A 13371-nucleotide genomic window follows, 5' to 3' on the forward strand; every position below is an offset into this window, starting at 1 on the left:
AACACAGTCTGCATATTGGTGAATGTTTATAGAGTCAGATATATATCAACTGTAGATTTTTTTGCTGTTTTGCACATTGTATAGCAACCTTTCCATGTACACGGAATCCAGATGCTACATTGGGCAAACGTGTGTAGCAGAGAATGATAATATTGATTCCTTTATTTTGATAATTCTCAAGGAATCTGAAATGTACAATGCCAAGAGTTTATTCTGATAAACTTAGAGTTCATTCTTTGTAATAATTACATGACATTAGCCTGAAATCATTCTTTTCCCTCTTTTCTTTCAGGCTCAGAACAGTATGGCTTGATACAAAGTACATGGTATAGTACAAATGACTTCTATGCTACTTAAAAAATAACCATTTATGTTGATAGTCAAAGTGCAATTGCCTTGTATTAGGTATAACTAGAGCAAGAGAGAAAGTACCTGTAGTTACAGAAGAACCAAATTATAGCAGCACTGAAATATGGCTGACTATGTTTGTGTTTATTCTAGCCTCTCTCTTTGGCAGTCAGGATGGTTCGGGAATTTTGGGGACAGAAGAGGAGCAGGAAATAAGTTCACTGCTTAGGAATGGCCTTTCAGAAATATTTGTTACTTCTGCTGCTTTCACTCAGAATTAAGGAGCAGTTTACTAGTTAGAAACCTGTAATGATAAACTAAAAGAAGTTCCAATCATTTTATTCATTCATGAAAATCATTGAACACTTCTTTTTTTATTTAAGAAAGGATTAATGAACAAAACCATAGGGTAGGAGGGGTACAATTCCACACAATTCCCACCACCCAATCTCCATATCCCACCCCCTCCCCTGATAGCTTTCCCATCCTCTATCCCTCTGGGAGCATGGACCCAGGGTCATTGTGGGTTGCAGAAGGTAGAAGGTCTGGCTTCTGTAGTTGCCTCCCCGCTGAACATGGCGTTGACTGGTCGGTCCATACTCCCAGTCTGCCTCTCTCTTTCCCTAGTAGGGTGGGTCTCTGGGGAAGCAGAGCTCCAGGACACATTGGTGGGGTCTTCAGTCTAGGGAAGCCTGGCTGGCATCCTGATGACATCTGGAACCTGGTGACTGAAAAGAGAGTTAACATACAAAGCCAAACAAATTGTTGAGCAATCATGGACCCAAAGCTTGGAATAGTGGAGAGGAAGTGTTAGGGGGGGTACTCACTGCAAACTCTAGTGTACTTCTGCTTTCAGGTATATATTTCGCAGTAGTTGATGGATACGTGTGAACATATGCGCTCTCTCACAGAAACTGGTGTAAATCTAGGTTTTGGGACTTTGTTAGAAAGTGAACCCCCTGAGATGATCTTGAATTTATTGATGCTGTCTTTGTGGCCTAACCTGTGGTCTATCCTTGGGTATGTGCTGTGTGGATTTGAGAAGAATGTGTATTCCAGATTTTTGGGGGTGAAGGGCTTCTGAAGATGTCCAGGAGGTCTAGTCTGACCATCTCTTCATTTAATTCTCTTGTTTCTTTGTTGAGTCTCTGCTTTGTGGATCTGTCTAAGTGTGAGAGTGGGGTGTTAAAAACTCCCACTATTATTGTATTACTATGGATGTATTTTTGAAGTTCTTTCAGTAGGTGCTTGATGTATTTAGATGGACCCTCATTGGCTGCATAGATGTTAATAATTGTTAAATCTTCTTGGCTGATTGATCCTCTAATCATTATGGAATGACCTTGCCCGTCTTTTAGTACTTTATTTAATTTAACATCAATTGTGTCAGAGATGAGAATGGCTGTTCCAGATTTTTTTGTGGTCCATTAGCCTGTATGATAGTTTTCCATCCTTTCACTTTAAGTCTGTGTTTATCTTGTTGTGTCAGATGGGATTCTTGCCAGCAGCATATGGTTGGGCTATGTTTTCTGATCCATCCTCCCATTCTGTGCCTTTTGATGGGTGAATTTAAGCCATTGACATTTATTGATATTATGGATTTAATGTTTTGTAGTGCCATTGTTGAACGAATTTTTATTTGCTCTGATATATGGCAAGTATTATAGTGAAGTTCTTGTTTATAAGAGGTCTTTTAGAACCTCTTTCAGGGCCGGTTTGGTGATGGTTGCTTCCTTTAACTGCTGTTTGTCTAAGAATGTTTTGATCTCTCCATCTAGTTTGAATGAAAGCCTAGCAGGATATATTAAACTTGGTTGAAACCCTCTTTCATTCAGAGCTCGACAGAACTCTTGCCATACTCTTCTGGCTTTTAGAGTCTGAGTGGAGAAGTCTGCTGGTAGTCGTATGGGTTTTCCCCTGTATGTGACTTTTTGTTTTTCTCTTGCAGCCTTTAGGATCCTTTCTTTGTCCTTACTTTTTCTCATTGTGACTATGATGTCTTGGTGTCTTCAGGTCTGGGTCTCTTGAATCTTAATGTCCTTTGTATTGTTCAAGTCTGGGAATGTTTCTTCTATAATTTCCTCTAGAATGTTTCCTTCCCCTTCCTCTCTTTCTTCCTCTGGCAGGCCAATTATACGAATGTTACTTCTTTTGAGATGATCCCATAGGTTTCTGTTGTTGTTTTCAGTGTCTCTCAATCTCTTTTTGAGCTCTTTCGCCTCTTTCTTAGTTTTCTCTTGCTCATCCTCTGTCTGACTAACTCTGTTTTCTGCTTCTGTTAGTCTGCTTTCCCTTCCCTCATCTTCTTTCCTCAAGTCAGCTATTTCAGCTTTCAGTTCTCTAATTGCCTTAGGATAACCAGTATTTTCCTTGAGGGTCTCAACTGTTGTTTCCTTAATACTGCCATTCCTTTCCTCCAAAGTTGTTTTCATTTCTGTGATTAATAAATTTATTATTGCTTGCATACTTTTCTTACCTATGGTTACTTCTAGCTGATTTGTAGTTTCTTCTGGGCTCTTGTCTTCATTCGTTGGAGTAGCAGTTTTATTTGCTCTTGATCTACCCATTTTTTTGATTAATGTGTTTCTTATTTTTATGTTCTGTTGTTCCTCAGTTTTTGTGTTTTGAGTACAAGCAGCACTGTACTAAATACCCTTATGACAAATGCAATCACCAGCCTCAGCTATTACAATAGCAACTGAAGCAAGGATTGAAGCAGTTTAACCACTACCAGTTAGCCAAACAATGTCTCCAGTCCATGAAAAAATATCAACCAAGTCCAAGTGAAGAAGAGAAAGAAAAAAATGGATAGCAAGTATAGATAGTTATGCAAATCTACTACCCGCTGTATATTCTAGGGGTAGCAAGAGGAGTAAGGGAAGTAGAGCAGAGCTACACACATAGAGAGTCCACGCTGAATCAGATTTCTTCCCCAAAATAATTCACAAATGAATATCAGTGAATTCAGAAATCCGAAGAAGGAGAAAGGAAGAAAGGAAGACCAGAAGAAAAAAAAAAAAGAAACAAGAGAGAGAAAAGAAAAAAGATAAGAAATAGAACTGTAATAAAAGAGCAGTGAAAGGAAAGTTGTTTAATTAATTGATTTGTTTTTTATTTTATTTTTTAATTAGCTAGAAGGAGTGAGAAAGGGAGATTGTGTAGTGGAGGGAAGAGTAATGAAACAGGTTCCTCTTACAATGGATAAGATGTCCGGTCCTCTAGCAATGGAAAATACACTAAGAGTTAATTCTGGTCAACCTTAAGGAGGGGGGGAAAGAGATACACCTTTATATAATATTAATCATAAAATAGAGCAGGGTAAAAAACCTGTCCCAGATTGCCTCAAGCTGCCTGAGCAGAGGCAGCTGATTGTTAAGGAAGTAAAACAAACAAACAACAAAAAAGCACCTCAGGGCTGTCTTTCCCTTTTGTAGATCCAGTTGGCCACTTAGAAAGAAAAGGAGCCAAGGGTTTCAGAAAGGAATAGGCTTAGAATGGAACCCCTGTTGGGCCAGGAATCTTGGTAAAGAAAGAAGTTCAGCAGGGAAGCCTGCTAGGAGCAGCTTTCTGCACCCAGGGTCTGGTTATGGGGGGGGCACAGGTGCACTTTGGGAATAATTAAAAAAAAACTGTTCCTTTCTTTTTTCCTCTATATTCTAACCCAAACTGGGCTATATTCACCCCCTTGATGTCACAGCTGGGACCCCGAATTCACTGTCTTGCTGAAGGCAAAAAATCCTACCGTTTCCAGCAGTTGTTACCTTACCTCAGACCAGTAGCTGCTTCTCAGTCTGCCATCTTGGCTCTGCCTCCAATATACTTATTTGTTAAAAGTTTTATCCTGCTATTCCTGTGCTACTCTTGTATTAGTCACTGTTGAGACATTTGGAAATGTGCATCATTTCACCATTTAATGTTTTCTCCACTCAGCAACATTTTAGAGTTGTCTCTGTATTACTATGAATAAGCAAGGCAGATATAGAGAATAATGATTAATGACATGTTTGAGAAAATTATCTTTTTCTCACCTTCACTGATGTGTGTAGACATAGAATCTATGATTCTCCTAGGTTTAATGCCCAACTCCTCTAACATTCAGAACTGAGCAATTTTCAGCCACAGAGGAAGGAATCAAGAAAGTACCTGTGGCTATTGATTTATTTGTTTAGATTCACTGTCTTCAACTGTATGTACTCTCATGCTTATATATGTAGAACATATAAATGCACCCACCCACACACAGACACATGTAGGAAGGAAAGGAAGTGTTGCACTGATGAGCTACTTGTGATGCCCTCTTTTATATTTTCTTGTTTATTTGTCTTCCTTGTTTATATACCAGCTCAGAATCAAAGCCAGGGCTCACCCCATGCAAGAACTGAGGTGTAATATGGAGTTACCATCTCTGTCCTAAAATTTCAAACAGGTGCACACTTATACTGCTTTAAACTTTAAAGATTAATCCAACTATTTCTAATTGCAGAATATTAATCATTTCTGTGTATAGCACAAGCAGTGCTTATAGTCGCAGAGAAAATTGTAATCGGTCATTTTCCTGTTAGCTGAAAGTCTTCTATGCTTTACTTAGGATACGGGAAGTCCTGCAACTGAAAGCAATATACTGGATACAAACCAAAAGCTACAGGATGAAATTGCTACCCTACAGAGAGAAATGGAAAAAATGAAACACGAGAATTTCATGCTGAAACAAGACATGGAAACAATGCGAGATGAGAATTTAGTGCTGAAATGGGACATGGAAACAATGCGACACGAGAATTTAATGCTGAAACAAGACATGGAAACAATGCAATACAAGAATTTAATGCTGAAACAAAACATGGACAGACGGCAATGGAAAGACAAACAAAAAGTGAGTGCTACAATACCACAGATGGAACGTCAAACAACATCATTAAAAGAGATGAGAGAAGAGTTGTTAAGAAATGTAAGTCAAATTGGATGTTAACTATATTGAAATTTAACTTGTCATCTTTAGGAGGCCTGGCTGTGGCATGCTATTTGAGTGCAGGCATTACCATAAGGAACAGGTACCAGCCTCTATTCCCCACCTGAGCAGGCCTGCAGGTGTCTTCCTTTCTCTCTCCCTCTATTTTTGACATCCTCTGAAATTACTCTCACCTGATGTAAGGAAGTCGAAAAGCAGAAAGAGAAACAATGGAAAAGTAATAGCCATCAGCAGCATTGGAGTCATAGTGCTGACACTGAGCCCCAGCAATAATTCTGGTGGTAATTCAAAGACAAACAACAAAAAAATATCACCATGAATCTTAGAATCAGTTTGCATTGATAGATTTCTATTACATTTACACTTTTGTTATTCTTACACTGATTTCTTACACTTTTTTGTGCTGCTATTCCTGTAGTAGTCCCTGTTGAGAAACATGGGCATGTGCATCATTTCACCATTCAATATTTTCTCCACTCATCAATATTTTTTGTGTTATCTCCCTATTACTATTAGTAAGCAAGGCAGATATAGATGGAGAATAATGATTAATGACATGTTTTAGGAAATTACCTTTTACTCACCTTCATTGATGTGCATAGACATAGATTCTATGAGACTCCTAGTTTTAATGCCCAGCTCCTCTAACATTCAGAACTGAGTAGTATTTCATCCCAGAGGAAGGAAGCAAGATATTCTGTGTGGCTGTAGTTTATATCTGGTGGGATTCACTGTCTTCAACTGTATGTTCTCTCATATTTATATATGTAGGACATATAAATGCACCCAATTTCACACACCCATGTAGGAGAAAGAGGAATTATTGCACTGATGAGATACTTGTGATGTCCTCTTTCATGTTTTGCTTCTTTGTTTTCCTTGTTTATATACCAGCTCAGAATCAAAGGAGGGACTCACCCCATGCAAGAATTGAGATGTTAAATATGGAGTCACCATCTCTGTCCTAAATTTTTGAATAGTTACACACTTATACTGCTGTAAACTTTAAAGATTCATCCAACTATTTCTAATTGCAGAATAGTAATCATTTCTGTGTATAGCATAGGGAATGTTTATAGTCCCAGAGAAAATTGGAACCTGTCATTTTCCTGTTAGCTGAAAGTCATCTATGCTTTCCTTAGGATACTGGTTTTTCTGCAAGTCTAAGAAAGATACTGGATACAAACCAAAAGCTAAACAGTGAAAATGCTACTCTACAGCGAGACATTGGCACATTTCAAAATGAGGTTTTCATACTACAAGAGGATATTAACAGACGGAAAAGGAAAATGAATGAGACAATAAAATACATGGAACATCAAACAATGTCAGTAAGAGAAGTGACAGAAGAGTTGCTAACAAATGTAAGTCAAATTGGATTTAAAAAAATTGAAATGTAACATGTCACCTTTAGGCGGCCAGGCTGTGGCATACTCATTTGAGTGCAGTCATTACCATAAGGATCAGGTACACTGATAAGCAACAAGAGCAACAAACTTGAAAAAGAAAAGTTGTCTCCAGGTGTTGGGGATTCGTAGTGCAGGCTCTGAGCCCCAGAAATAACCTTAGAGGCAAAGAAAAAAATGGAAATATTGACAAGACTGTGGAATAGGAGGGGTAAATTTCCACACAATTCAAACCCCTAAAACTCCATATCCAATCCCCTCTCTTGATAGCTCCTCTATTTTTAATCCCTCTGGGAGTATGGACCCAAGATCATTGTGGTGTGCAGAAGGTGGAGCATCTGGCTTCTGGCATTGCTTCTCCACTGAACATGGGCATTGGCATGGGCATGAATATGGGCAGATCGATCCATATTCCCAGCCTGGAGCAGGGATCTGGGGAGGCGGGGCTCCAGGACACATGGTGGGGTCTTCTACCCAAGGTGGTCGGGTTGGCATCCTGGTATCATCTGGAACCTGGTGGCAGAGTAATGAAGCTGAAGGGTTGACATTCCATACCTGATGAGAGACACAATCTTTGGCTTTTATTTTAAATGCATTCCAAGAAATTAAATACAGAACTTAAATTATTGATACAAACAATCGTTCATATTCACATGCAACTTTGACTACAACAGAACTGTATTTTTCCTTCATTATGCTCTCAGCACTGAAATTTATGGATTTTTAACACGTGGCCAACTCTGAAGCTCTGGGGACAAATTCCAGCCAGACAGGAAAGAAGGAAGCAAGTAGTTATATGTGTCTGTAATTTTTGCTTTGTGGGATTCATTGTTTTCAGCTGTAGGTTTTATATAGAATGAATGTAAGAGCATGCACTCGCTCACACACAAACACACACACACACACACACACACACACACACATAGGGGAGAGAGGGAGAATGGCACTGGTCAGCTCTACTTGCGATGTCCACTGCATGTTTGCTTGTTTGTCTTTCTTGTTTATATACAGGCCTAGAACCAAAGACAAGGCCTACCCCATGCAAACCATGAGACATAATATTGAGTCAGTGTCTCTGTTCTAAAGTTTTGAATAGGTCCACACTTATACTGCCATAACTTTTGCAGAATGCACCCAACTTTCTCTAATTGAAGAATATTAATCATTTTGGTGTATACCATAAAGAATGTTTATAGTTCCGATGAAAATTGTAACATGTTAGTTTATTGTTAGATAAAAATTCTTTTATGCTTTACTTAGGATTCTGGTTGTTGTGAAAAGACCAGAAACATATTCCAAGAAATCCAAGAGCTAGAGGATGAAATTGCTACCATAAAGCAATTACTGGATGTAGTAAAACGTCAGTTTAAATGAGGATGCAAATGCTGAAAAAAAAAAAGGACAGGTAAAGACTTCTCATCAGGATATGAAATTAGAGAACATGAAGTAAAGATATTATCAAAATAACAGAAAATTTAAAAAGAGATGTAAGTCCAATTTGATGTTAAATATTGAAATCTATCATTCACCTTTAGGTAGCCAGGGAGTGGCATATCATTTGAGCTTAGTCATTGCCATATGCAAGAACCTAGGTCCAGCCCCTACACCCCACCTACAGGGGAAATACTTCCTGAGCAGGTTTGTAAGAGACTTCCTTTCTCTCTCCCTCTATTTTGCTCTCTCCTTTAAATTTCCTCTCTGTCCTATATAATGAAGTAGAAGGAAGGAAGGAAGGAAGGAAGGGAGGAAAAGAAGGAAGAAACAAAGGAATAGAGGAAAGAAACGTAAGGAAAAAAGGAAAAATCAGAAGGAATGAATAGTGGGGTGGAGGGAAGGAAGAAAAGACAGAAGGAAGGAGGAAGGAAAGGAGGAAGGAAGAAAGGGCCGTCTGCTGCAGTGGGTCATCCTGCTGGCACTGGTCCTCCATAATTACTCTGATGATAACTAAAAGACAGACCAATAGAAAATATCACTTTGAACCTTTATAGGTGATACAAGTTTTTAGAATCAGTTTGCAGTGACAGATTTCTATTATATTTTCACTAGCATTTATGTTTTATTGTTCTTATATCTTAAACTTTTTCATCCTGCTATTCCTATAATACTTACTGATAACAAAGTTGGAAATGTGCACCAATTTCGCCATTTAATGTTTTCTCCACAAAGCAATATTTTGAATAATCTATTACTAATAAGCAAGACAGATATAGCCAGAGAATAGTGATTAATGAAATGTTTCAGCAAGCTCTTAGGCTCACCTTCATTTGTGTGTGTAGGCATAGAACCCATGTATACTTATTTCACAAACATGTAAGTAAAAGGTATACAGGAAGGTTATTATATCAACCAGTTAAAAATAAGTATTACCTTCATTATATTTTCACTTTATTTTTTTAAGTCCTGGAAACATTCATATCTTATAGTAAATAAAGACTGATGCAGTGCTATGAGGGCTGTGTTCAGGGAGATCCAGTCAATTTCCCCCAGAACTGTGTATGGAAAGTAAACCCAGAACTGCTTCAGTGTCTATTAATGTGACCAAGGCTCACAAACAGGAAGGTGGCAGGTGGAGTAGGCACTTTGTGCAACCCTGCAAATGTTTAGGTCTAATGCTGTGCCGACTATTTCCTGATCTGCCTATTGGTGCACTGATGTCTCTCTAGTGGAACAGTAGGTCTGGGGGAAAGTTTGCAGCCATATTGCTGACATTTAACATTATACTATTTGCATTTGCACTTTTTTATTGTTTTTATTTATTATTTTTGTTTATTTAATGGACAGAGACAGCCAGAAATCAAGAAGCAAGAGCATGGTAGAGAGGCAGGGAGACAGACAGATACCCGTTGTTGCACTACTTCACCACTCAGAATCGTTTCCCCTTCAGGTGTTGACCAGGGGCTCGAACCAGATCCTTGATCATTGTCACATGTTTGCTAAGCCTGCTGCACCTACAAGTGACCTCTGGTTTCACATTTTCTAACTCAGCCTTAGAAGTCCTAGAGCTGGGAGTCTGGCAGTGGCACAACGGGTTAAGTGCACGTGGTGCAAAGTGCAAGGATGGGCTTAAGGATCCCAGTTTTAGCCTCTGGCTCCCCACATGCAGGGGAGTCTCCTCACAAGTGGTGAATCAGGTCTGCAGGTATCTGTCTTTCTCTACCTCTTTCTGTCTTCCCCTCCTCTCTCCATTTCTCTCTGTCCTATCCAACAACAACGACATCAATAACCACAACAATGTTAAACAAGGGCACAAAAAAATTAATAAATACCAAAAAAGTTTTTTAAAAAGTCATAGAGCAGTTGCATAATCTTCTATTTGTGGCCTGAATATGAAACTGCTCTGAGAAAATGTGTCTTTCCTCAGATTTTTATGTTTCTAGCAACAGTATGAAGGCAGAAATACCTGACTAATCTAGCAGTAAGCTTAGGTAATAAATAAAGCAGTCAAATTAAATGACAACTCTAAATTCTACAGTTCTTCACTTGGCCAGTGATTGAACTTTGGCTTCAGAAGTGCTCAGAAACCCTTGCCATGAAATATAAAATCGCTTACTTTGTTGCTAGATTATACAGCCTTGTATCTTTCAGTGGACTTACCCCCACTCTGTCCCTTGCTCCACAGCACCTCACTGAAATGGAGCACTGAGGCAGCCACAGGAGCAGTCCCTTCTCTCTCTCTAGTCTTTGCCTGAGTTTCTACCCTCTGTCAGCCCCACTGTTTTCTTCCCTTTCAATTGTTAATTTACCACTCCAACAAGATGTCCACAAGTTGTGTATGCCCCTTTGGTGGTACACAGCAGCATTCCATTGTACACCTGTCATGGTTTATAAAACCTGTATGGAAACCAGATGTTTAGTTGATGAGATGTGACTTGTGAGGTGTGACTTATACCATCTTCAACTCTCTTACAACTCAAGTGCTAGTTGTAGCACCTTAATATGGCTGTTGAATGAATGAGTGAAGAATGATCAAAGCAGAAATTACTCTGTGGACTGGAGAAACAGCATCAGTTATGCAAATGATTTTAGGCCCTCAAGCTCCCAGGCTCAATGTCCAGCACCTCCAAAAGCAGTGTTAAGTGGTCTTCAGCCAGAAAGGAAGGAAGGAATCAAAAGGAGAAAGAGAATTAATGAATGAAAGAAAGGAAGGAAGAAATATAGGTGGGGGAGAAGCAAAATGTAGGTAGGAAAGAGGAAAGGGGAAAAAGTCAAGATAGAGGAGTGAAGTCCTGCAGACAGGTAGGCAGAACAGAAAGTCTGCAATGTTTATAGGCAAATTGTTTTGATAGTAACTTTCTGTTTTGTTGTTCAGGAACAATTTCACTCATAATGCTAAGAAAGGATGACTTTCACTTATGGTAGTTTAGTTGCCTTCAGAATGTTTTAACAAAACATTTTCTGTGTGTTTTTCTCTAGATACAAAATGTAAAGTATTCCAGATTTCACAGAATTCATTCACAACCTAATGCTGAGGCCTGATCTCAAGCAAGACACAGTATTCAGTGATAGAATGGAGGCCTGGGGGTTGTATTCAAAAAGTTCCAGGTTTGGCCCTGATACGATGTGTAAAGTATGTGTAAAGTATACTCTGCAGTTCATTTAAAATAAAGTCAATTAATTTTTTATTGCTTCTTCAACTATGTCTCAGTATTCAGTTACTCTAGCTTAATGGCATGTAATCTGAAATGTTAAAAGTGTATTTGCTGCACTATTTAGACCACATTTTATTTTGTGCTTCAGTCTATGACTTCTGAAAAATCTTGTCCCTATTTTTGCCTCTAAAGTTATCAAAAGAGTTCCCTACCATGGAGTTGGGTGATAGTGCAGCCGGTAAAGTGAAAGTGGCACAAAGTGCGAGGACTGGTATAAGGATCCCAATTTGAGTCCCTGGCTGTACCATTTCTGAGTTTTCCACATAACAATTCAACCTCCTCTAGGTCCTATCTGGCATCACGTTTCAGGACCTGGACCCCACCCCCACCCCCACCCCTTAGTCTTTTACTTTGGTGCAGTACACCAATCCATGTCTAAGTTCTGCTTTGTGTTTTCTTATTTTTCAACTTCTTTTTTAAAATTATTATTAGTGACTTAATAATTATCCCACACAATTGTGGGCTGAGGAGTATAATTCCATACATAAAATTCTCCCCACCAGAGTGCCATATCCCATCCCCTCCATTGGAAGCTTCCTCTGGGAGTATGGACCAAAAATCTCCATCCTTTTCTGCTGGACATGGCCACTGACAGGTCCATCCATCCCCTTCTATTTGAATAGTGACTCATAATTTTCATTATACAAGTCTTTCACTTCTTGGGTTAGGTTTATTAATAGATATTTTACTGTTTTTGTTGATAAAGTGAAAGTGATTGGTTTCTGGGTCTTCTTCTGCTAACTTAATATACAAAGAAACAAACTAAGGAATCCAGTAGGAAGCTCTTAGAAATTATCAGGAAATATAGTAAGGTGTCAGGCTACAAAATTCACACACACAAGTCACTGGCATTCCTCTATGCAAACACTAAGTGAGCAGAAGAAGAAACCCAGATATGGATAATTTTAAACACTGATTAGTGTTTCATTTCTAATTAAGATATAAAATGTGCCAGAGGATTTTTCGGCTTTACTGTTTTACATACACATAACATGCATTTCAATGCACAGACAGAAAGGAATTGGTATACATTAATAGATTACTCCTTATCCCTGTGGGAACACGGACCCATGATCTTTTTTTAAATATTATTTATTTATTCCCTTTTTTGCCCTTGTTTTATTGTTGAAGTTATTTATTGTTGTTGTTGATGTCATCATTGTTGGATAGGACAGAGAGAAATGGAGAGAGAGGAGAAGGCAGAGAGGGAGAGAGAAAGATAAGACACCTGCAGACCTACTTCACCACTTGTGAAGCTACTCCCCTGTAGGCAGGGAACCAGGTGCTAGAACTGGGAGGGCATTGCCCCTTGAGCCATGTGTGTATCACCCATTGCATTACCACCCACCCCATTACCACAGCCCTTTCTATCACAAGCCCTGTCCCCCTTGTGTCCGTTGCAGTATTTTGTGTCAGCATGCACAACAGCAGTCACACACACAAAAAAATTCTACCACCTGCATCTAACACATCTAAAACACTTGATGAGGATCTTTTCTGTTCATCCATAAAGGCTACTAAAACTAGGTGACTCGTCGTACGCTGCAAATTACAATACAAACACACTAACAGACTTCACAGGATAAGTCATCCCTACCTGGAACATTTACAGTTGCTTCATTTGTTTACATCAAAGATTCCCTGACACTGTAGCATAGTCCTCACAGCAACAGTCACTGCACCTGGCTTCAATCATTTTTGCAGGAGTCAACTCACTGATGATGACCCATGACTTCACAACATCCTTATAATCCTGCCTAGAACACCCTATTTTTGAATGAATTCACAATCACACTGTATGTTAGCTTATGGATAACAAATACTGCTACAGATCTTCTCCTGAGTTTCCTGGTTAGTTCTCTGTTCCCTGGTGTCAGCACAGGCCTACCCCTCCTGCTGCAGCTTTGAGAGTAATAGCAATGGAGACTCACAGTTGCATTTGGTGAGTCTTAGGGGAGTCCTCTCCTCCCTTCAGCCATCTTTTTGTTAGTAAAACAGA

The 13371-nt window shown here is 39.1% G+C and overlaps 1 protein-coding gene and 1 long non-coding RNA gene across 2 annotated transcripts in view; both read left to right on the top strand.

Moving 5' to 3' along the window:
* Positions 1-5661, top strand: part of LOC132536636 (uncharacterized) — a 32311-nt gene extending 26650 nt beyond the window's left edge. Inside the window, exons 14-15 of the mRNA XM_060184773.1 lie at positions 293-326; positions 4937-5661. Coding sequence (XP_060040756.1) covers positions 293-326; positions 4937-5317 — 415 coding nt within the window. The 3' untranslated portion in view covers positions 5318-5661. The remainder of the gene's footprint in view (positions 1-292; positions 327-4936) is intronic.
* Positions 5662-5680: 19 nt separating this feature from the next.
* Positions 5681-11357, top strand: LOC132536639 (uncharacterized). Its single transcript, XR_009548131.1, has 2 exons — positions 5681-6681; positions 11137-11357. It is a non-coding gene; the product is annotated as an uncharacterized LOC132536639 (long non-coding RNA).
* The last annotated feature ends 2014 nt before the right edge of the window (positions 11358-13371 follow it).

Source organism: Erinaceus europaeus, unplaced genomic scaffold (genome assembly GCF_950295315.1).
Source record: "Erinaceus europaeus unplaced genomic scaffold, mEriEur2.1 scaffold_362, whole genome shotgun sequence".
Classification (NCBI taxonomy): domain Eukaryota; kingdom Metazoa; phylum Chordata; class Mammalia; order Eulipotyphla; family Erinaceidae; genus Erinaceus; species Erinaceus europaeus.